The 21,251-nt window shown below is 38.9% G+C and overlaps 1 protein-coding gene across 1 annotated transcript; it reads right to left on the bottom strand.

Moving 5' to 3' along the window:
• Positions 1-1,518: 1,518 nt before the first annotated feature.
• Positions 1,519-13,304, bottom strand: ica1 (islet cell autoantigen 1). Its single transcript, XM_044360470.1, has 13 exons — positions 13,059-13,304; positions 10,823-10,852; positions 10,538-10,709; positions 9,832-9,904; positions 8,263-8,386; positions 7,218-7,416; positions 6,014-6,139; positions 5,644-5,742; positions 5,445-5,545; positions 5,195-5,241; positions 4,582-4,845; positions 2,120-2,209; positions 1,519-1,882 (listed from the first exon to the last, which is right to left on the bottom strand). Exons 2-13 carry the CDS (start codon positions 10,837-10,839, stop codon positions 1,761-1,763), a joined length of 1,434 nt encoding a protein of 477 aa, XP_044216405.1. The 5' UTR covers positions 10,840-10,852; positions 13,059-13,304; the 3' UTR covers positions 1,519-1,760.
• Positions 13,305-21,251: the final 7,947 nt, after the last annotated feature.

The raw sequence follows: 21,251 nt of genomic DNA on the forward strand, positions 1-21,251 counted from the left end.
ATATATTAACAAATGTAACATGGCTTGAACATCAAAAATGACACAAGGCTAAGTTACAAAAAAAACCCTATAAATTTACACTCGTTTATAATATATTTAAAACAAACCCACTAATGATTGTGATGATATTGTCGAGTAGATTAAGGCATTTACTCTGATATACAGTATATTCAATTTATGCAGCATTGTAGTCGAAATCAGTAAAACATGATTGTATTTTTCAAACTTTCCAGTTAGTTTGGCTCTGTAAACAGTACACTGAAAACTGCATATATCTCCCATGAAAGCCAATAACTGTGAATGCCAAATAAATACATATCCAAATCTTTAAAAAAAACAAAACAATATAAACATATTGTTCATTCAAATCGCACTTTTACTACATAACATAAAAATAAGGCATGCAACATGCAGTAATGAATAAGTGATGTGTGAATGTTTTTACCCACAAATTTAAAAGATCATATTTGTGAAATATATTTAAAATGGGATCACAAACACAAATTTAAAAAGCATAAATCTTAAAAAAGGGAAATTTTCCTGCCTGAAGAAACGACTTCTAGTTCAGCCTTTCAAATGTGTGAAGTAGTTGGATATAATCTGTTAACGTGCTTTGAGGGTAGATTGATGGCAGAAAAATATTATTTTAAAAATGTATTAACTTTCCTTCCCTCAGTGTGTTACAATACACTGTAAAACACATCAACTGTTGCACATTTGCTTTCTTTCTTTGTATCCCAGAAACTAGTTTTCGCCTGTTTGCAATCAGAAATAAAAGTACGGATGCTACTAGAGTCTACAGATTTCCAAGGCAGCTGATGTCAAAGGCTTTATTGTTCCGAACTCATACTGAGGTATCCACGCTAAACATGACATGTTTAACCCAGTCAAACGGCCAAAAGGCTTTAATACCATCGTCCTGTAAATGGTTTTCTTTCGCAATGGAAAGGACAACGGAGCTGACGGTTGTTAGTAGGACACTTACAGCAGTGTATTGTTGCCACCGTGAGGGGAAAAAATGACATCAGTTTCTTGTTATAAGGATGTATTTATCTCATTATAGTAACATAGTCATGATATCATATTCTATTATTTCAACGTGCCATCTGTTTCTACTCGGAACAAACTTTTCTTGTTATAACAACATTTTAGTTTATCTTGTTATATTAAGAAAATGTTTCTTAATAGTGTCTTGTTATAACAAGAAAAAGATCCAGTAAAGGTTGCAAATAACTATTGTCATTATCCATTAATCTGACAATTATTTCCTCCATTAGTTGTTTAGAGATTAAGTGAAAACAGTCCGCTGGTTAAGATGCAAACCACATTACTGTAACGTCTGCACTTTGAATCCGGCTGTGGAACTTTTGTTTTAAGCCAGAACACTCTTTCCTTTCTCTCTGCTACTTCTAAAACTGTCAAATAAAAAGGCAAAAATGTCAAAAAAAAGACATATTTTTGATAGAAAAGTAAGTCAAACCCAAAGATATTAGCATGTATGACAAAGAAAAGCAGCAATCCCTCACATCTGATAACAAATATTTGGCTTTTTAGCTTGAAAAATCAAAATGTGGCTCCATTAATCGATTAATTATCTTATTATTCAGCTCTACATCTCGCTGAAAGATAAAATATTGTGTGTGTGTGTGTCTCTGACCAAATTTTTCCTCACAGTGGCAGCAATATGCTTGTGTACCCACTAACAAAGAGGTAACCCTTTCAAAAAAAAAAAGAGACATCACCATGACGCTGAGGAAGAACTATGCGTTGTGAAGTTCGTGCTCTGTGTCAGTTTTGCCGACCGCATCGGGATTGGAGAGAGGGTCCAAGTCAGCAAACAGGTTGAACCACGCCGAGAGGTCTTTGGACGTCCCCGTCGTGTCTGTGAAATGAGTTTGAAGGGTAAACGTCACTACTAAAGCCACAGAGGGGAAAAAGCAAACACCTCCGTTTGTGCTGTAAGTAGACTGTATCTGGACCAGAGCCAACAATCATGAATGGAAAACAACCCACAAGTTATTTTAAGTTCCCATAAACACAGGTTTCAGTTGTCCTTGAATGAGTCAAGTCTTTTCTTTCAAATCTTTTCATATGTTTTACTCATTTGGCCTCGTCCTACCTTTCACTGCTGGCTTAGGAGGGTTCTGATTGGCTCCAGATGAGTGCTCTGTTGTCGGAGCGACGGGCTGTGGAATGATCCCGGCCCAATCTGAAATGGAGACGCAGATTTAGATGAATCAACGGGGGACAATTAATGTGCCAAAGCATGATCCAACAAATAAATCATGGCTCTCTTTCTCTCTCTCTCTCTCTCACTCACACACAGCTGATGCGGTCAGATCTTGTGTAACAGACACACAAACACCAATAATCAAAACATTTATCACGGCGAAATCGCATCTGACATTATTAGTGGTTTATTTAATACAGGCCAAAAGTTACAATTGCGATGCTGAGGTCTTGTTTCAGGGGAAATTTATTTTGCTTTCCATCCTTTGTGTATCCAGAAAAACACAATATGTACAACACTGAATACCACCGGGGAGGACGGTGGAATGAGCCGTTTATATTGTATTTGGTAACAAACAATTCATATTCCCAAATACAAACAAATGAGTCAAACAGGAACGGCCTGATAGTCTTTTGAAGCCTCTAGATGTTATTTCAGCTCCAGCATCTCCTAGTGTTACCTTTATTAAACCTGCTTGAACTGTTAGGGATAAAAAAAAAAAGCTTTTATAAATGTAATTTATTGATTGTGACTGCAGCTTCTTGTCTTATCGGATGCATCTGAGTGTGTTTGCCTCATCAGGATTTGAAGAATTTCTTCCTTTAAAAGATGTGTTATTGTTTTGTTTCACATTCTTGGTCTCTCGCCATTTAGTATTTGGCTGTTTGCTCTGTGTAGTCATAAGTTCTGTCATGTTTTTTGACACTCTGTCTGAACCAGTTTTTTTTTTTCCTCAGGACTTATCTATTACAACTCCATTGTTTAAAAAAGGTACGGGTGGTATCATGTCAGTGATAAACTTTTCCTGATGTCCTGCAGCTTCTCGCACGAGTGACGTCTTTGATCACGCTGCCTTCCGTATCGCCAGAGTCTGAGAAGAGCTGCTCCCGCTGTCACAGTGATCCTCCAGCTCACGGAACAAGTTTCCTCCTGCTCGGTGACTTTGTTTTGTTTTCGTGAGCAGCTCCTGAGTGTGTGTGGCGTTCTGCGTTTTCACCGTTTAATGTATGGTAACGTATTTAGTAAGCACAAAATGACTGTGCTGTGAGTGCACAGCAAAGTTTCGAGAGTGCAGAGATTGATTTGTGAAGATAGATTTGTGCTTGCACTTCAGATTTTTTCCTCGTGTTTCATCAAGTTATTTTGCATTTACAGTAAAAGTCTCTCTGCACGCTCTCCTACCTGCACCCACACACTGACGACAGCATAAATTAGCTTTCTGCTCATTCAACGCTTAAAATGTGTTTGATATTTAGTCCTGTGCATTCACACAGTTCTGATTGTTGACACTTCCTGCAACAACATGTAATTGTTTCAGCTCTGTGGCCCCGTAATACCAAATAAATATGGAAAATATCAAGCAGGTTAAATATATTTAAACAGTTTTTTTTTAAAAAGGAAGCGATTGATCTGGCCAAAGTGGACTCTCAGCTGCCCCTTCAAAACTCATCATCATGTTACCTGCCTCTGATCCCATTGACTATATGGTTCTCCTGGACATGGTCTAATATAAATTGTAGTTAAGTAGAAAAAAAACTTTCCCTTTTGATTATCACTCACAGGACTATTAAGTTCATGCAGGAGTTTTAGTTTATTCCAGATCACAAGCTAATTAACTAAATTCTGAGCAGCTGAGCTATAATCCCTCAGATATTTCTTCAATTTATTAGTACTTTTAACTCTGCCAACTAATTTCAACACATAAAATACACACATACATACAGTGGGGGGGTGTTCCTTCTCTTATACTGTAGCTTTATAATGGCTTTATACTCAGAGCCCTTCGAGCTGGAAATAGACAAAACCAAATCAGCAAAACCAGACGAGGTGCTAGCAGCCAGTGCCCAGTGCCTGGATAAAATGGAAAGTATCTGGCAATTATAGTACGTACGGGTAAGCAAATCTAATTGCCATGTTATAACAGCCTCCTTCTATTACTTTGACAGACGTGGGTTTGATAAATCATTTTAAAAAGGCACTTTTCTCCATGTGTGTGGAAATAGTTAGCTTACAAAGGGGGAAAAAGCAGCTCATTTTAGAAGGTTTTTTTTTTTGTGTTGTTGTTGCATTTGTTATAAAGCATCCATTCATAGAAAGACAATGTAACTTATTTAGTTTTCAGGCACATTTATTTCACTAAAAGTAGTCAGTTAAATTAGGATAATGGCTAATTTTGATGGTTTTGCAGGGTGTTAGCTAGGAGAGAAGTTTTTCTCTAATGGTGGAAAACTCAAGTGGTCTCATTGTGATCATGCAAAAAAACTTTTTCACAGTTTTAAAAGAGCTTTTTGGACACTTTTTCTGGTTTACACAAACACCTTTGCGTAGACACAGACTAATAATGTGCTGACCTGAGAGGGAAGACTGCAGATTATTCAAGCTCTGGTCCAGTAGCTGAGATGGCAGAAAGAAGGAGTTTTCCTTTTGCTGGGCCTCCGTCGGTCCAGTAGACGCTGAGCTCGTTCCTTCCTCGGCCTCTCCGAACACTTCGGTCCACTCCCGAGAGAAGTCGCCCTCGTCCACAGACATACCGCCCAGGATCTCGTTCAGTAAGGCCATGCTGTCCTTCTCCTCGCCCTCCAACTCTGGATAGGCAGAGAGAGGATCTTCACTTCCTAGAATGACCAGGAAGAGAGTTTGCAATCAGAAAACTAAGGCATTAATGCATAATTATATAATAACAATACAGTATACTGAATATGCTAATGATGCTGATGATTTGGTCACTTATGTTGATGTCTTTGCCCAGAGAATGGTCACACATCAGCAGTATTTAAGTCACTTTTTAAGCAAAAATGGCTTAAATGTGAATCTCTGCTTGTTTTGTTGGTAATAAACTGAATATTTTGGACTTAAGATGTCATTTTGGACTCTGGGAACATTTCTTACCGAAAGTAATCAGATTATTCAGTAATGGAAAGAGAATCATTTGTCGCATGATTGCTGTTGCATATTATCTTTTACCTTCTGTGGTCTTTTCGCTGGAGTTTTCATTTGCTAGTGAGATGAGTCTATAAAAATGACAAAGAGGAGATGAGATCATAACGTTTTGCATGTACATGAAGCAACAGGTGTAGAATACCGTGTTTACGTTCAGGATAGACTGGTTCAGTGTTTATTCATGCAGGTAGACTAAACACCAACATTGAAAACTGAGAATATGTTTATAAAGATCAGAATGAGATATGAATTTTATTTTTTTTTTTTAACTCACTGGTCATCTGTTGTCTCGGCTTTCTTCCCATCTTTTTTCTCTGCTTTAATTTTCTTCTTCCCCTTCTTCTTAGCGAGCTTGTCCATGGGGTCTTGTAATGTCTGATGGAATAATCAAAGTTTTTGGTTATAGTTTTTAGGGCCATTTCTCCGGTTTCAGGACTCAGATCTGATCCGCGGAGGTCAAGACGCTCTCTGACCTTAAGTGTAGAGAACTCATAATGCTGACAGCCCTTGAAGCTCTCGTGAATGGCCGCCATAGTGTGGGATGTCTTCTCCCAGAAGTGCAAAAGTGTCGTCTGGAACACAGAAGAACAACTGTAAAGGTCACGCAGTTTGGTGAAAGTAGTAATTAATCAGTTTGAAAATCAGTTCATTTATTATTCATGTCTAGTGAGCAGTGTCTCCTCATATAGTGTGATAGTTAAACCTCTTTGCAGTGTTTTGCATTACTTTTGTTCCCTTCGTGTTTATCTTCCTTCCTGGCTCGACCGCATGTGGTAGAGCCATTGAAAACACCCCATTTAAGATCAATGGAGTGTATGCTAACAACTGGGATTTGTGGTATACCTGGTATGTGGTTAAAACGTGAGACAGGAGGTTGCAGCGACTGGCTCCCAGCAGGTCAACCTTCTGGCAGACGTCGTTCTTCAGTTTGTCGAAGCTTGTTTTGGTAGTGCGCACCTGGGCCTGAACCTGAGATATGATAGATAGGAAAAAGTCCCAACTGCAGATAAGCGGAGCGGTATTATGTATCATACAGGTTCCAACAATGAAAACACAAACAGTGTGGTTCAAGTTTGTGCTTGTGCAAGTTTAAGTAACTCAAGTGTAAGCAGAAACAGTTTGTTGGCTTCTATTGTAGTGTGAACCCATGCACCACCATGGTGTCTTCTGCCCTCTAGTGGCAGTTTTGTGCAGCTGTTTTTCCTACTTTATGCTGTTTGTGTTGTCTTAAGGTATCGGAGCAAATTAGGGTGAAAACAAAGTGTCAATAAATCAATTAGTAGATTGAAATAAATTAATCGCCAACTATTTTGATAAATCGATTAATCGTTTCAGCCATTCTGGTTCCGTTTTCTCCAAACTGAGGATTTGCTGCTTTTCTTTTATATAATTATAAATATTATAATTTGGGTTTTTTTGGCTGGTGATCAGACAAACGAGACATGTGAAGACATCATCCTGGGTTCTGGGAACTTGTGATGGACATTTTCCACTATTTTCTGATATTTTTTTTAGACTAAACAATTAATTGAAAAAAAATAATTGAAAGATTAATTAATGATAAAACAATGTTGCAGCCCTACAGCAAATAACTTGAAATTGGAGCAGTTGTACTATTTTTTCCTTTCTCCCACACACATACTCTGTTGTCAGGTTTCTGACATTATTACTGTTGTTGTGGAGCTCTGGCCATGAAAAAACTAATTTAACAAAAGCACAACTGGTGTTATATGTTGTATAGACTGTAAATATATTGTGTGTTATGTTATTACTGGTATAAATACCTTTTTCACAGCAGACGTTTTGACTCGTCATAGCAGGAGCAGCACAGGAGCAACTAATAACATTAACAATGGCTCAGTTCCATTGAAGCTTCCCAGTGCGCTATCATGTCCTGAAACAGGTAAAACTAAATGGATTCCAGCCATTATTATTGTTATTAGTTACCTCTGTGCTTTCTGGTATGACATACTGAACTGTCTGTTATGAAAAAGGCTTATTTCGTCTGGCTTTTCATTCTGCATGTTGTACTGTGTGACAGACGGACCTTGCGAAATTTCTCCATCTGTTTATGTGTATCTGGATCCAGCTCCTGGGATACATCCTTCATCCACAGAAGGGCTCCACGGTATTCAGTCCTGGATTGTTCCATTCGATTCACCGTCAGCCACGTGTCTGAGATAGCTCTATAGCGAAACGTTTCCACCTCCTGGTACAGACGGCACAGAGGGTTCCTCAGAGCCAATCTGTAAAATGTAGTGTTGAATTCAGGATTAAGGAGTAAGTTGATGTAAATTAACACGGGGAAACGTGAAATCACAGCCTTTATATTGCAGATTACAGTCTGATGACTATGTTAAAGGCAGAAAGGAAACTGCTTCACATAACAGAAAGAGGACAGGAGGGCAAAATCTTGAAAGTGTCTTGTAAAAGCAAACAGTGAAATCAACCAAAGTTCCTCAGAAGAATCAGTTCAGCCAGTTTTTTTTTCAATAGACACCCTAAAAACCCCTAAACAAAAGGGAAGTAGTGAATGTTTTGCTTTTGAAAAATACTTGCACAGCAAAATCACCAGCATGTCATACAGTACAAACTACCGATAATCTCAGCAATAGTCACATTTGTTTACAATAGCATTGTTTGCCTTTATTCTAAGAGTATCACAATTACCATAATACAATATTATAATGATGTAATGTTTAATTTAAGTATTATCGGTCTTTATTTGTGATTGCTTTGCCAAATGTTTCTAGTTAGCTGATTGTGACACAGATTCAGATATCAAACAAATACGATCTCAGTCTTTTCACGGAGTAACTCAGCTGTTTATTAAATTTGGCTTCTGCTCTGTTATTGTGATTATTTCTTTCCAACTAGTGGAAATATCCCTAAAATCTCCGTATCAAATTCTTGATCACATTTGGGCAAATAAGACACTCTTCTCTGATCCTTTTTGGGATTTGAGGTGATAAGATTGATCCACATTTTACATAAAAATGTAATCTAGCAGCTGTAACTTTAATGTGAATTTTCTGGGCATGTCATGAGGATACATGTGTCAAACATAGCCTGATGTATTGCATGTTGCTTACCTCTGCTGGGAGGAGAAGCAGAGTGCTTTCCCTGTGGCCTGCATGATCTTTCCAGCCCTGGTTTTATCCTGTGAGCCCTGAGAGCGCAGGAAACGACCCAGCTCGTTCTCCTCCTGGGAAAGAACTGCACACAGTAGTGCTGAATCAGACGTCTTGATTTGCAATTTTAAGTCAGTCAAAAATGAAGCTTAACTTTCCAAAGTGGGTTAACTTGAAGAAGGTATCAAATGAAGAAGCACCTCAACCTCATCAAATTTATGCTGGTGCTTGTATCCTTACAACTCTTAACTGCTCGCTTGCACACAGACTTGCTTGTTTCATCAACTTCTTCTTTATTCAAACAGTGTTGTGCTGAATCAAAGCCTAACGTTTAAAAGCCTTCATCAGGAGCCAAACAGGAAAAGTGAAAAGTTTTTAGACATTTTTAAACGACACACAAGACATCCTGAAGGATAATTACATCATTCACTGATGAAGCCATCATTTGTGTCACCTGTGTTTTTACTTGTGTTTGTTTTATACATTATGGCACCATCTAGTGGTTAAATCAAAACAAATCAATCCTGACAAGAGAAGAAACAAAAAAAACTGAACAAATTGTATGGAAGCTAAATAATAAGTAAAACTTAGCTGTAAGGAAACACCTCGAGTCTTCAGCTCTTCATTCAGTCCATGTGGTGACAGTGTTTTCATTTTATGTATCCAAAAGTGTAGAGCAGAAAATTTGTGGCTGTGTTCCAGAAAATGTTTTGCTACCAGAGATTCTCTCTAAATAATGTGTGAAGTAATGTTATAATTATTCTATAGGATGCCTTGTGTAATGTCTGAAAATGTGTTCCTGTTTGGCCGCTGTTAAACATGAAGATGGAGCAACACCAACTCGATAAACTTGAGCTTGCTTCTCTACACAGTAAGTCTGAAACCAAACTCCTGGACGAGGTCTGGAGTCTCTTTTCTTCAAGACGAGAGTTGCTGGGTGGGTTAGAGGATAGAACTCATCAGCAGAATAAGAGGGTCACCTCTGTGCAACTGCGTAGCGCAGATAGAAAAACTCTGACTGCTGGTTGGATTAATGTTCCAACAGTAGGGCTGCGAAACAATTATTTTCATTATTGATGAATCTTTTCTCAATGCATCGGTTAGTCTATAAATTTGTGAAAATGTCATTCACAGTTGCTTCAAACCCAAAGTGTTTGTGCCTTCAATTTGCTTGTTTTCTCACTGTCCAAAACATAAACATAGTCAATTTGTTGTCATATATGACAAAGAAAAACAACAAAATCATCATATTTGAGATGCTGGAAACAGAGTATGTTTGGCATTTTTGCTTAAATTGAATTCCCCCCTGGGGATCAATAAAGTAATATCTATCTATCTATCTATCTATCTATACGCTTAATTGATTCATAAAATAGTTGCCAATTCATTTTCTGTTAATCGACTAATCGTTGCAGCTTTACTGAACAGCAGCAGAGTAACTGGCTCACTCTGTCAGTTCATGATTTCATTACTAATTTAGTCCTTTTTCCACGTAATACTTTATTTGCTTTGCTGTGTATCTGAACGTACGGCAGATCCTCCTCTGGTACTGCTCGATGACCTTCAGCAGCTCCATGCATGTTCTCTGGATGGAGTGGAAGACCTGCGGAGCCACAAAGTCAAAGAAATGGATGATGATTTAGTTTAGTAAGACTTGTGTGTAGTACACTGGTTGAATACGCTCAGATTATTTTCAAGAAGACAGATCGTGGATATCTTGTTGAGGCTGTCATATCTTATTGATTACAAGAAGTGATATTTACACAGTGGATGCGATGCAACACTGAAACCTTTACGAGATAAAAATAGGAGTGATGAAATGTCACATCGATGCTTTAAAAAACAAGCTCTGATCCAGTTTGTAGATATCCAGTGTTCAATCTTTTATCTCAAACTTTACCCAGGACCTGGACTAAATTATAATTGAATGTTCAATCTTTAATGAAGCTTTTCCATCGTATTGATTTCAGCCATTAAACTCATCTCACTGCGGAGATGGAGACACAGATGATGGGGGTTGGGAGAGGCAGCTTTATGCAAGTTTAAAGCCTGGAGCAAATACCAGCGTCGAGTGAATCAAAAAGCCATTTTAGTCAGTGCAGACACTGCAGAATCCACCTGAGGGAAAGTAACTCCAGTGTTTCTTAATGTTTCTGTGACGTGACTGAAGTCAAACTACGAGACCAAACAGTTTCATACTCCTCCTCCTCCTCCTCCTCCTCCTCCTCCTCCTCACCTCCAGTTTGCCGTCCAGATCCGCGTCCGACGCCACCACATGTTCGTCCTCTTTCTTCCCGGTGACCTTGATGAGCGTCTGCTTGGTTTTCCAGTACTTCTGCTGGAACTTGTTCACCACGGATGAGTCTTGGCTTTGGGTGAAGCGGTCCAGATAGTCTCGGGAGTAGCCGCTGCAATGACACAGAGGTTGGACCAATGTTGTGACTGCCGCTCTTCTCTAATGCACTGTTTACAGTCTTGGAGGAGCTCGTTGATTTATGTGAAAGTCAAGAGGTATACTCACAAATTCCCTCCCTCCATTTTTCAAGACGACCTGCTGGGAGAGAAGATGATGTTATAGTACGGATACGTCTGGTTTACTGATGTTGTGATGTATGTGGTCATTTCTTGTGACTTTTTCACAAATTTTTGCTCATAAAATTCAGCAGAAAGCTCATATTTTATACAGTATGTTACAGCGACGCATCCTCTCTGTGTGTAAATAGATGCATTACACAAAAACGACAAGTATGCTGTCAGTTTTCAACTAGATCACATTTAGCTGTCAGTTAAAGCTTGAGCAATATTCTCTGCCTGCTGCTCACTGCATCATTGAAGTGTGGTTGGGAGTTTTCTCTTGTTATGTCCTGTAATTGTAGGTTTTTGAAAGACATGTAACTATTTGGATACGTTTGCAGTTACGAGGGACTCCAGGTGACTCACCAAACATCACTGGAAGCAAATCTCAGGTCACTATTTGCCACTTTCTGGAAAGCACCCAAGTTCAAGAGCAGCTTTTGCAGTTAAATTTTAAAAAATAATATATTCTTATTAATAAGAATATATTTCTGATATCAATACAGCAAATGTAGAAAGTACATATAAAATAATCAAACAGATTTTTGAAGGTATTACCTCTCTCAGCTCATGGGGTTTTAATTGGAACAAAGAGATAAGACCATATTTCACTGATCCTGTCATACATGTTACTTCTCAAACTGATTCTTAAATTTTACTAAATTATTTTCAAAGCCCAGAGGAGCCTTAATGCAAGTTACAGCTGGGACTTATCGGACTTTAATTTATAATTCTATAGTTAAATATTCTATTTTTACTGTTTGTGTTTATGTTCTCTTCACAGTCCAGACTGTAAGTATTTGAACAGTTACACATGTTTTGTTCTTCAGGTTCTGTGTTTCAGCACTTTCAATTTGAAATAAAATAACGGATATTACTTTAAAGTCTCATGTAGGTTTACATCAGTATAGAAACGTAATTGGACAGATTATGTACGAACCTCTACACTTTGGGCACTATGTGTTAAAAGTGTTGTATCTCACACACAGTTCTTTCAATACTGACATAAACCTATTCAATTTAAAGCTGAGTATCCGTTACTTTATTTGAAATTGAATGTGCTGCAACACAGAACACAAGAACAAAAAATGTGTAACTGTAAAATACTCTCTGGATTGTAAATCAGTTTCATTATAATAATAATGACATCAGACAAAACTCTTCAGAAGTGTAAAAAACAAAAACTTAAATGACTCATTTTGTACTTTTGTGATTAAACCTGCTTGTAGGTCTGGATCATATGGACAAAATCAAATATCACAATATTTTAGACCAAATACCTCGATATTCATATTGCAATCATCAGTAATGTGGACATAATGAGTAAGTGGGTAAAGACAAATAATAGAAGAGCTACAACAGTCTGGTAAGTTCAGAAAATTACATCAATTTACTGTAATTCAGCCTTTAAAAGCAGGAAAAGACAACACTTATACCGTATCACAATATTACGATATCCTATATCTAACAATATCTAGTCTCATATCATGATATTGATATAATATCAATATATTGGCCAGCCCTACTTGCTTGGACTCAGTAGTTCTCTTTGCAGTTCCAGTAGATCAATAAAAATAAAATCTCTTGGCCCTGATGTTAGTGAAGTGACTCAAACTTGTGTGTGACTGGAGCATATTTAGATGTAATGACTGATCTCTGTAGCTGTAGGTCATGATAAGGTGTGACAGAGGTCTTTGTTTCTTTGTATTTCTATCATCCCACCCAGCTGGGATCAAACATTAACCAGACGTTTAGCTTTTGAGCAGATTTATATGATGAAAACACCTCCATCATCAGCTGTTATCCAGCAGTGCATCACCTGCTGTCCATCAGCAGCAGGATGACGTGAGTAAATCTGATTTTACATACAGATCTCGCGTCACGACTCCTGTCAATGTGATGATGCGATACGACACGCGCGCGCTTCACGACCCCTTCATCACGAAGGAGAAATAAACCGCGACAAAATATTCACTTATTTTCAATTAACCTGGGAGAGAGAAATCACTACAATACATCCGCACCGCACCAGAACAAACACACCTGCCTGACTCACTGCACTGTGCGGAAACCCGAGCAGCGTTTCCTTCCCTCCCTCCCTTCCCCCCTCTGAATTTCACTCATAAAATCACAAAATACAGAAAGAAACATCAAAATAAACACGCAGCTTGTTGCAGACGTACCTCGCCGTGTTGATAGCATGTATAAAAGCCTCCTTATATTCCTCCCATCGTTGGCTGTTGCTGCTGCAGGCCCTGCTGTGCTGTGTAGCGCTGTGCGTCCACACAGCTGCTCCTGATCCGCCTGCACCAAACACCGCTGACGTCATCCAGGGTGCGCTCTCACGCCTCTAATTGGCCCGAGACAGGATGTTCAAACGTGTGTGTGTGTCGTGCAAACACGGCTGTTACTGAATACAATCAATATAATTGACTCGTGCATACAGGGTGGTGTTTGTGTATCATTGTGTAAACTGGTTTGATGGTTGCAGACTATAAATCACTGATTATAAAGAGATATTAAAGGTATAATATGTAATTTTTCCACATTAAAATGTCTAAAAACAACTAGACCTATGTTATATATTTTGTTGAGTTGTGTACTTAGATTATCCCAAATGTTTCCAACAATTTTCAAACCCAGAGAAATCTGTAATTTAATCAAAGTAACGGACCGTTTCATTTGGTCGCCTGTCAATGGCGTCATACCTCCTCTACCAAAGAGTAAACACGCACAAGATGCATACAGCGGCGCTGTGTCCGCTACAATGGCGTCTACCAAAGAGTAACTTACACACATACAAGATAATACATCGGCGTTGTGGTTGTTCCACAGAAACTGTTATAAATTGACTTATATTCAGTTTTAAGCCACATTTTTATGATAAATTTAGGTCTCTTTGAAGAAGGATTTTGTCATTGGACATCTGAATCTTAAGTTATCAGATAAATATACTGGGCAAATGTTAGCAGAAGCTCGGCTAACAGCCCCTCCAGGAAGTCCAGTCGTCGCGATACATCGTCGGAGAAACACTGATTTTTTAGGTAAAACAGCTTTAATTAGTATTTTAACGATTTTAATCTGCATGTACGTTTGTTTTTGGAGAGGAGGAGACCTCTGCGGATAATTCAGCTCCCGGGAGAAACCTGCGGGACACAACAAGTTTCCTGTTTCACTTCAAGTCTATTCTCAGTGTTTGTGCACTGGAGGCTTCATGTTTCTATGTCACACTTGTGTAAGTCGCATACTGGACCATGATTGGCTCCAAATTAGTTGTGATGTCACAAATCATGCTAGTAGTCTCACACCTTAAACTCCTCTAGCGTCGAGCTTTGCACAAACATTGTTCTGCACAGTGAAGCTCAAACATCGCAGTGAAATAACAATAAGTAAAATATTGAGTAAACATTTTGTCTAATGGTGGAAAAAGGTATTCAGATCCTTTATATACCATTGTGGTAATATCACAATGTAACAATACTCTGCTATGAGTCAAAGTCCTGCATTCAAAATTTGAAAGTTGGAAATATTAATGGCAAATTATTCAAAAAAGTACTGCAAAGTTAAAAAAGTATGCACTATTATATGTTGTTGGGTTTTAATGCTGCAGCTGGTCAAGGTGGAGCTAATTTTAACAACTTTCATAAAGTGATAGCACTTTAATCTATAGCAGTGTGTCATATTTTACAAGTTTATTGTGTATTCAGTTTGAAAATTCCTAAACTACCAAGTAACTATAGCTCTCAAAAATGCAGTTAAGTAGCTACAATATTTCCCTGTGAAATGTAGTGGAGATAAAGTTCATAAATGTTTGAATCAGTGTCAAAACAATAGTCAGGTTATACTGTAATCATCCTCCGGCTCATACTGATCATTAAAAGATTCCTTCCTAACATACTTGAGATGGGAGGTTTTTTCATGATGATGTTTATCTGAATCTGATATGAAGTGAGTATTTAGTATAAAATTCTCTCTTTTTGTTATGATCTTTCCACTGGAGCTCAACAGGGAAACACTAAAAGAAAATTTGGACTAAAAAGGCGGGAACTCTGGAAGATATCCACTTAATTTGACTAACTCAGACTGCTGAAGCCTCATTAGTTTCATGTAAACCTTTGAATACATTATGCATGAAACAAGGGTTTCCCCTCACTTACACTGAAAATAGTCTCTTAATTACGGTCGGTATAAACAGGAGAAATGATTTAAGTGAGCAAAACTTCTATCAGTGTTGAAATGAGTGATGATTATTGTTATAAGACAGACTTTAAAAATTGTGAACCTCTCCTTTAAGCACAGTTAGAGTAAATGTACCTAGTTCATGTCAATCGCTGGTATTTCAAGTATTCAAGAAAAAAAACTAAGCTTAATACAAATATACATGCAATACATATTGGAGACCAACTTAGTAAGTCAAATGTTCTCTTGTTATAAAACAACAGCTATGAATGTGCATAACATTAAATCAGAGCTGCAACAATTAGTCGATTAATCAATTCTTTAAGCAAAAATGCCAAAAATTAGCTGGTTTCAACTTCTCCAATGTGATGATTTGATACTTTTCTGTGTCAAATCAAGTTTATTTTTATTTATATAGCGTTGAATCCCAACAGAAGTCATCTCAGGGCTCTTTTCACATAGAGCAGGTCTAGACTTTACTCTCTAATTTACAGAAACCCAACATTCCTCTCATGAACAAGAACTTGGCGACAGTGGCAACAAAAAAACTCCCCTTTAACAGGAAGAAATCTCAAGCAGATCCGGACATCAGCAGCACGTCCAATCAGGACCTGTAGCGTCATACATGATAGTACAATCGGACAAAACAAGATCTCTGAAGACGTGACCTTCGCCTGTGGAAAATTATAACGGTCATTTTTCAGTATTTTCTGCCATTTTATCGGCCAAACAATGAACCGAGGAAGTAAACTGCAGATTAATCTGTAATGAAAGTAATTGTTGGTTGTAGGCGTAGATTAAATCGTGTTAAATGTCTGCTAATTGTGTGCAGACCACCATAAAACATCTACCAAATGTTTAGTTCTGTACTCGTCCAAAGGATGGCAGTGTAACATAAAGGGAGGGCAGCGCACCTTAATAGTCTCCTCTCTCTTGTTTGGGGCCTCGAGCTTTCATCTGTTGGCTCCAATTTATTTCATCACACTATACTGCAGCTGATCTAATAGCATGTACATTTTGTTGTCACCTGAAGGGAATTTCCTGTCATGCTCCAAATTGATGTACCTGTTTGTAGCCTTGGACAGTGTTTGTGCTGCACACAGTGTGTGAGCAGCATGCAGTTCAGACAATTGTATTATTATTATTTATTTATTTAATTCAGCACACTGAGGTACATTTAAACAGTAGATTATGGATTTATATGGGGGGGCAAATGTGCATGTTTTTTCTATTTTTTATGTAGAGCTTTGCAGACTTAATTTGATTATCGCCAAGAGAGTGCTGAACCCTTTGATCCTTGCAGCCCCTGAAGTCACTTTCTGCACAATACGGCTGGTTTTTCATACTCTATTCCATATGGAAACAAGCATGTTATGTTTGCTAGGTTATTTCACATGTTTAGTATCCTAATACGCTCTGATTTCCCAAAAGGTAGCTCTCCGACGTGCCTCGGCGCCCTTCCAAACCCCGACCTCTGACATCATCTCCAGGCTTTTGATACGAGCAGATAGACGGGTTTCTCGAAGAGGATGATATAATCTCCATAAAGACCGGTGTCCTTCACCTCATCTGATGCTCCTACTGCACTTATCAGCCTTATCTTTGGGTCCACGATGGTATCACAGCAATTTGAGTTCACTTAAATAAGACAGGAAAACAATCAGGGCCCTAAATTAAGTGATGCTGTTGGGGGTTTAATTCAATCAGGACAGAGTCAGAGGAATTCCTTTCTAATATTGATCAGGGACGTGCTTCTCTATTGATCTTGTCTGACATTTCCTTACTCTAACTCGTGCGCTGTGCTATGTGAGATTTTCTTTTTGTATTTACAAGCTTCGTCTTTCATATTCTACGGTCGTCAACCGTTCGCCTTAAAGTGACCGACGCGTTGAGTCCAATTTTCTAGGACGCAGTCTAAACCAGACTTGAGCGTGCCCTCATTATAAAGGTTCGCAACCCTTCAAGAGTGCCCGACCTGACCCCAAAAATTGCTCAATTGACTTTTTCCCATCCGCAGTTATGTGTGGTGATGGGGAACCATGACATTTACATTTGCACCACTCCAATATGCCAATATGATCCCTTGCTCGGCGCGAGTTTTTCGACACAGACTGTAGCTCAAAACAGGTCACAGGATCAAAAGTGTCTCTTGCCTGAAGGAGCCACTGAGTCGATCCTTTCCGTTTCTGCACCAAATGCTGTTTTCTCTCTCCCCTCCCTCTCTCATCTCTCCTCTCCTATCTCTCTCTCTCTCTCTCTCTCTCTCTCTCAGTAACTTGCTGGAACACATTTAGATCCTGAGTAGAACTCCTCAGTGCCCACTCATCACTCTGCGTGGTGTTTGAAGATTACTACGCTCAGAGACATCCTCACTGGGCATCCAGGCAGCTTAGAGGCCAAAATCCATAATCCCTTACCCTTCATGGGAATTCTCCATGCACTTCAACATGCTGAAATACAGCCCCGCTGCAGCAGCCACTCATGGTCGAGGAACTACTGCAGCCGGAGGCCGAGATAGATGGATGACATGTCTCAATGAATGTGGGAGAAGTGGAGGAAGTTAGATTTAAAAAATAAGTTATATACCACAGATAGTTCCTGCCCAGCAATCTAATTGGCAAGCAAAGAGTGATGTGAGAGGCAGATTTCTTACAAGGTGTTTTTATTTCTAATGTATGCATGCACACTCCATCAGTCTGGTACCTGTTTTATGTATACTATAACGGCCCAGAAGACATTATTTACTGAAAATATGGGTACTCAGCAGCTGCACAGCCTTCCTACCAGTCGCCACTATAAGGTATTTCCTCTGAGGCTTTACTGCCTTATTAAAAAGCGTAAATAAGTGTAGTTCCTTGATTTAGTAATCTGCATGAACAAGTAATATGTAAAGTTCAGCTGCTGTAGCTGTGGGACCGGTGGGGTTTAATTTTTCTTCCTCTAGGCTACCCTTTAATGCTTTGTTAGTCTGCTGTGCTAAAACCCATGTAATAGCTTGGGGAGTTTGTCTTGCAGCATACAAGAATAATAAAAAGTAATCCCATATTCACATTTGGTATTTTCTCATTATGGAAGCATTTCTTTACTTAAACCTTTATTTTTTCCATTTCTTTTCTTGGCATGTAAGCAGAAATAAGGGAGAGACAAAGAGAAAAGGTCAGAGCAGATTTTAGTCTGACATCAGGTAGCAGGGTCTAACTCTAACTCTGCATCATCTCTACTTACTTACTGCCCTTTATGCCTGCTGGCATGTAGGGCAGCAACAAAGGATCTCCACTCTTGTCTGTTTAGGGCGAACTTTCTGATGGTACTGCAGGTCTGCTTCAGGGCTTTCAGTTCTCTCTTCACTGTTCGACGTCAGGTTTCTTTGGGTCTTCCTCTCGTACGCCTTCCTTCTGGCGTCCGCTGTGATGTCATCCTGTTTTCTTGGCATCCATCCCCACCGCCTTCTCGTGATGATGGCGTCAATGCTCTCTTGATTGGTCCGAGCAAGTAGCCTTTGATTGGAGATGGTGTTAGGAGTTTTCTGAGACTTCTCGTGCGGAGTGTTGACAGCTTGGAGAGGTCGCTCTCTGTAATTGTGAGTCAGTCTGGTGTTGATGCTGTACTTCCACACATTGTTCACCATTCTGAAGGTGTTCCTGGCCTTGCAACACCTGGGCACACAGTTTTCTGATGAAGTCCAAGTGATTAACAAGGGTTTTAAATTTTTTTGTCAACCTTTCCGAGGCAGTTTGCAAGGACATCTCCGTCCCTCCGACTCCGTATGTTTGCTTATAACATGTCGAGCTCCGACTTGCACAAAATGTCAGTGTGAATGCCCTTGGTCAGCGTGGAGCTGGACCGCTACCCAGCACTACGGGCCCTAACCTGTATCAGAGCGTTGCAGCTCTCTCTCTCTCTTTCTCTCTCTCTCTCTTTCCCCGCTGTTTGGCATGCTCAGTGGCACCGAACGCTGAGGGCAGAGCGTGTCACTGAGCTGGCACCAGGCTGAACTCATTCAAGGTTACTCTTTGATTTAATGGTGATGCATTTTTTAAAACCGCATCATCCCTCTCTCTCTTGCCACCGCACCTAGTCCATCTCTGTCACAAACACTGGCTGCGCGTCTCACCTTTAGCAGTGGAAGCACCAGGAGAGGTTGTTTAAGAGATAAATCAATGGCAAACTAAGCCCCAGCTCCAGTGCAAGCTGGCCCCTGATTGTTTTGCCTGCTGGTCTGTATTAAAGGAAAACTGTAATTTATATTTAGACTATGACATGGGAATATTGTCTACTCATCACCCAGGCAGCTTTTTGTATTGACACTTACAATTAACACTCACTGCGAAGCCCTGATGTTTTGAGATATAAGCAGGCGGTGTGGTAAAATGTAATACACTAGTGAATTTCTCTGCCTCTTTGAAGGGGTAAATCATGGAGAAAAGTATCAGTGAGTTCTGTATCGTCAACTATAAACAGCATCACCCCGGCTCTGTGATGTTTTTAACAAGGTGATGTTCAGTAATCATCACCTCTCCCTGCTGCTGTTTCAGTAAATATACACTGACAGCATTGTGTATCATAAAAATAGATTTTTCAACCAGTTGCTCTTTTCCTCTGAGGTGCAGCTGCTCGTGAACGGGCCTAATTGCCGAGGGTTAGCATGGCTGCACACACCGCACACACACACACACAGATATATAGTATACACAGACGATTAGACAAACACGCACTTTTTTTTTTTTCTTAACTGAAATGAAATCTGAGCTACTCACACATGAGAATATCTGGCTTTTGTGTTGTGTGGCAGCCTGTTATGGATGGAGATGAGGATTTCTGATAGTAAAAAAAAAAAAAAAAAAGGTGATAAATCAGAGGATAGAAATGAGCCATATTCATGAGCCATGTAATCCTCTTATATCTCATGTCATTTTGAAAAGCAAACACATCTTTGCCATCAATACTTGTGTGTCTGGTTTGATAAAGCTACCGTACCTCTCACTAGGATTGAGGAACTGGATATTTGGCAAAGTTGGCAAGTTAAACAAAAAAAAAGGTAGTGTGTAGTTAATGGAGAGACACTTTATTAACTGGATCTCAGCTCAGATGTATCAGATTAAGAAAGGACTTCTGATATTTTTGTAAATTGATTTGTTAAATCTTAAAATTTTGTCATGAAAATGGTGTTTCAGTGCACATCTCTTCTCTTAGAAACATGCAGGTTTTAAGGGATACATTATAGCAAATGAAACTACAGAGGACGACTCAAACCTCCCCTTATAATCTGATCAATATGAGGCTGGAGCAAAATATTATTCCCATTAATACTTCATCTCTGGATTATTTGATTCATCATGTATTCTATAAAGGGTCAACCAACAGTTCATAATCCAAAGATATTCAATTTACACTGATATAAAACCAGCAAATTCTTACATCTTAGAAGCTGAAACCAGTGACTGTATGACATATTTGTTGGATAAATGATTGTAACGCACATATAACACCAGCAGCAAATTTAATCAACAACAATATTTATAATTGGTTGATCATTTATTAAACACTCACCGGTTCGAGCTTTTTAAATGTGTGAATTTACTGCTTTTCTCTGTTTTTGTATCAATGTAAATTGAATTTAAAGACGAACCATTTGAAGACCTTTGAGATCTCAACTCTTCTGATGTCAACGATTAACTGATTAATTGAAAAAATAATCAGCTGATTAGTTTCAGCCCTATAAATGACTTAAATTGTTATTGTTTCAGCTGAAACTGATATATTGACAATTGATATATAAGGCACCGTGTGTATGAACTGTTGCACTATTTAAGTATTTCTCTCTCCTGTTACATTTATTATAATTTGATAAAAGCATTCTTGATATTCCATATGTTCAAGTGTGAAAATCCTTACAGTCCGTGAAAAGGTATTAGCAGCTTTTGTCTTCATATACAGTAAAGTGGTAAAAAAGTGGAGACTTGTGCATTTGGCGTTTTGAAAGCAGCCGTGACATCCAGCTGACAGATATTTGAAAGCGGCCTAATTTCTTTCAGATTCATGATGATGCTGAGTAGAATTAGATCATAGATGTGCAACCAGCAAAATGGGGAGAATTAGACAGTGGCTGCTGTCAACCATTATCCAGAGTAGTAAGAATTGACAGCGTTATGATGCTAACATCCATTAGAGCAATTAGCAGCGCCACACAGGTGCCC

Source organism: Thunnus albacares, chromosome 8 (assembly GCF_914725855.1).
Source record: "Thunnus albacares chromosome 8, fThuAlb1.1, whole genome shotgun sequence".
In the NCBI taxonomy this organism is placed as follows: domain Eukaryota; kingdom Metazoa; phylum Chordata; class Actinopteri; order Scombriformes; family Scombridae; genus Thunnus; species Thunnus albacares.